The 1902-nt window shown below is 28.1% G+C and overlaps 1 protein-coding gene across 1 annotated transcript in view; it reads left to right on the forward strand.

The window, feature by feature from the left end:
* LOC106471377 (intraflagellar transport protein 172 homolog) overlaps positions 1–1902 on the forward strand; it is a 71756-nt gene that overhangs the window by 30841 nt on the left and 39013 nt on the right. Inside the window, exon 10 of the mRNA XM_022399976.1 lies at positions 1739–1834. Coding sequence (XP_022255684.1) covers positions 1739–1834 — 96 coding nt within the window. The remainder of the gene's footprint in view (positions 1–1738; positions 1835–1902) is intronic.

A 1902-nucleotide genomic window follows, 5' to 3' on the forward strand; every position in this document is an offset into this window, starting at 1 on the left:
TTTATATATATATATATATATATATATATATATATATAAACTATCACTGTCTACTTTATCATGAGAAATGTATGTTTTCCTATTCAAGTGTTTTGAGAGCAGGTTATTATTCTAAATTATAACGTGTGTGTGTGAGAAAGCAAGAAACAGTCTTGCACATATACGTAATTAATACTTAACTAAAAATATAAAGGTAATTTTTCTAGTTTAGGATTTATAAATTTATATTCAAATCGGTTAGACTTACCTCCTTCTTGATCTGCTTGGATGCCTTTGTTGCATCACCTTATCCAAAGTTCTCCACTCTCCCACCTTTCATGTGACTGGTTTTATAAGTCTACATAAATGACATTAGCTCTACTTTGCCACCATTATTACAGCTGTTTCCTAAGCTGTGTTTCTTTAGTAAATGACTGAATACTTAGTTAAGTGAAGTGATTATTTGATGCTAACTGAGACACAATTAGTGAATTTGTTGAACTATGATAACATGAGTATTTGATTCTTAACTGTGAACTGAGCATTTGAGCTTATTTAGTTCACAAAAAGAGAAATTAGGTACCTTTAGCAAAGATGGATGTGTCTAATCAAAATGATCTAAGTTACTGGACTTATTTAGCAAAAAAAAGGAATTACCAATAGATGACAATATCAGAAAAGTAAACCAGGACAAATAAACAAAATTATAACATAAATTGTCCAAAAGATGTTTTTGGATATCATGGAAAAATATAAATGTGTAAAACAGAAAAAAAAAGTCCTAACTTTCAGAAACTCGTGTTCTTCTGGGTGAAAAAGAAGGAAACTTAGTCTCTCTAAAAGTTAGAACTGTTTTTTGTGTCCTATTTTGTTTGTTTCTTGAGTTTTAAGTTTTAATACCTTCTGATCAGAGTAAGCTCTGTATTTAGAGCTAAACTGAAAATCAACCTGGCCATCAGTGTAGCTAATTAAATACACTTTTCTTACAATTCTACTTATAAACATAAGAATGAGTTGTTTCATCAGTTGGATGCCCTCACTGTTAACAATATTTTTGTCTGTAAGCCAAACTAAGTTTCTAAATCAAAGAAAGATGAAATGATTACTGAGATTTATTTCATGTAATTAATTAATCTAAATTTTAATGTATTCCCTCAACTCATTGGGATGCTCTTTTTTTGTTTATTATAACTTTTTTTTAGGTAGTGTAGTTTTGTCATTTTTGATCTAATGTACGGAAAGTTTTAACTTTTCCTTTTTACCAGTGAAGATGATTTTAGTTTATTTGGCTTTGTTTAGTTAAATTGAATTAAGTATTTTAATGTATATTTTGGTATATTAATTGATTATGTTGCTCTAATATTTATCAATGAATACCTGGATATTTTATTTTAACATGAGTTGAATATTTGGAAATTGAATGATTGGCTTTACTGAGTTTAAAAGAGCTCAGTATTTGGTTGTATATTGCCATATGACTGAGTATTTGGGTTCATGTAATTTTAAAATCAAAATTCATGCTTTGTTGCTGCTAAATAAATTTCAGTAATGAGTTTTACATATCAGAATAAATAATTAATTATTGTATTGTCAATATTCATACTCACAACTAAAACTTTCTGGTCTTTTTATATTCGTTCCATAATAATTAATGAAATAAACATTGTTTCTTATTTTTTGTTTTATTTCATTGGAAACAAAAGAATAGCATAAGTAAAAAAGATTAGTAGGTCATACATTCTTTTACTGTTTTAATTAGGGTACACTCTGTGGTTCTCTAGAATTGTTTGACTGTAGCCTAAAGAAGTCCATTCACAACAACAAATTTGAAATAACATTTGTTGGACCTAGTCAGGTAAGATTGTTATCTGTTTGTTTTTTCCATCAAATTTGCTTTTTTGTTCAGAGAGGGCTTTCTTACTG

The sequence above is a fragment of the Limulus polyphemus genome, unplaced genomic scaffold (assembly GCF_000517525.1).
Source record: "Limulus polyphemus unplaced genomic scaffold, Limulus_polyphemus-2.1.2 Scaffold4581, whole genome shotgun sequence".
NCBI lineage: Eukaryota > Metazoa > Arthropoda > Merostomata > Xiphosura > Limulidae > Limulus > Limulus polyphemus.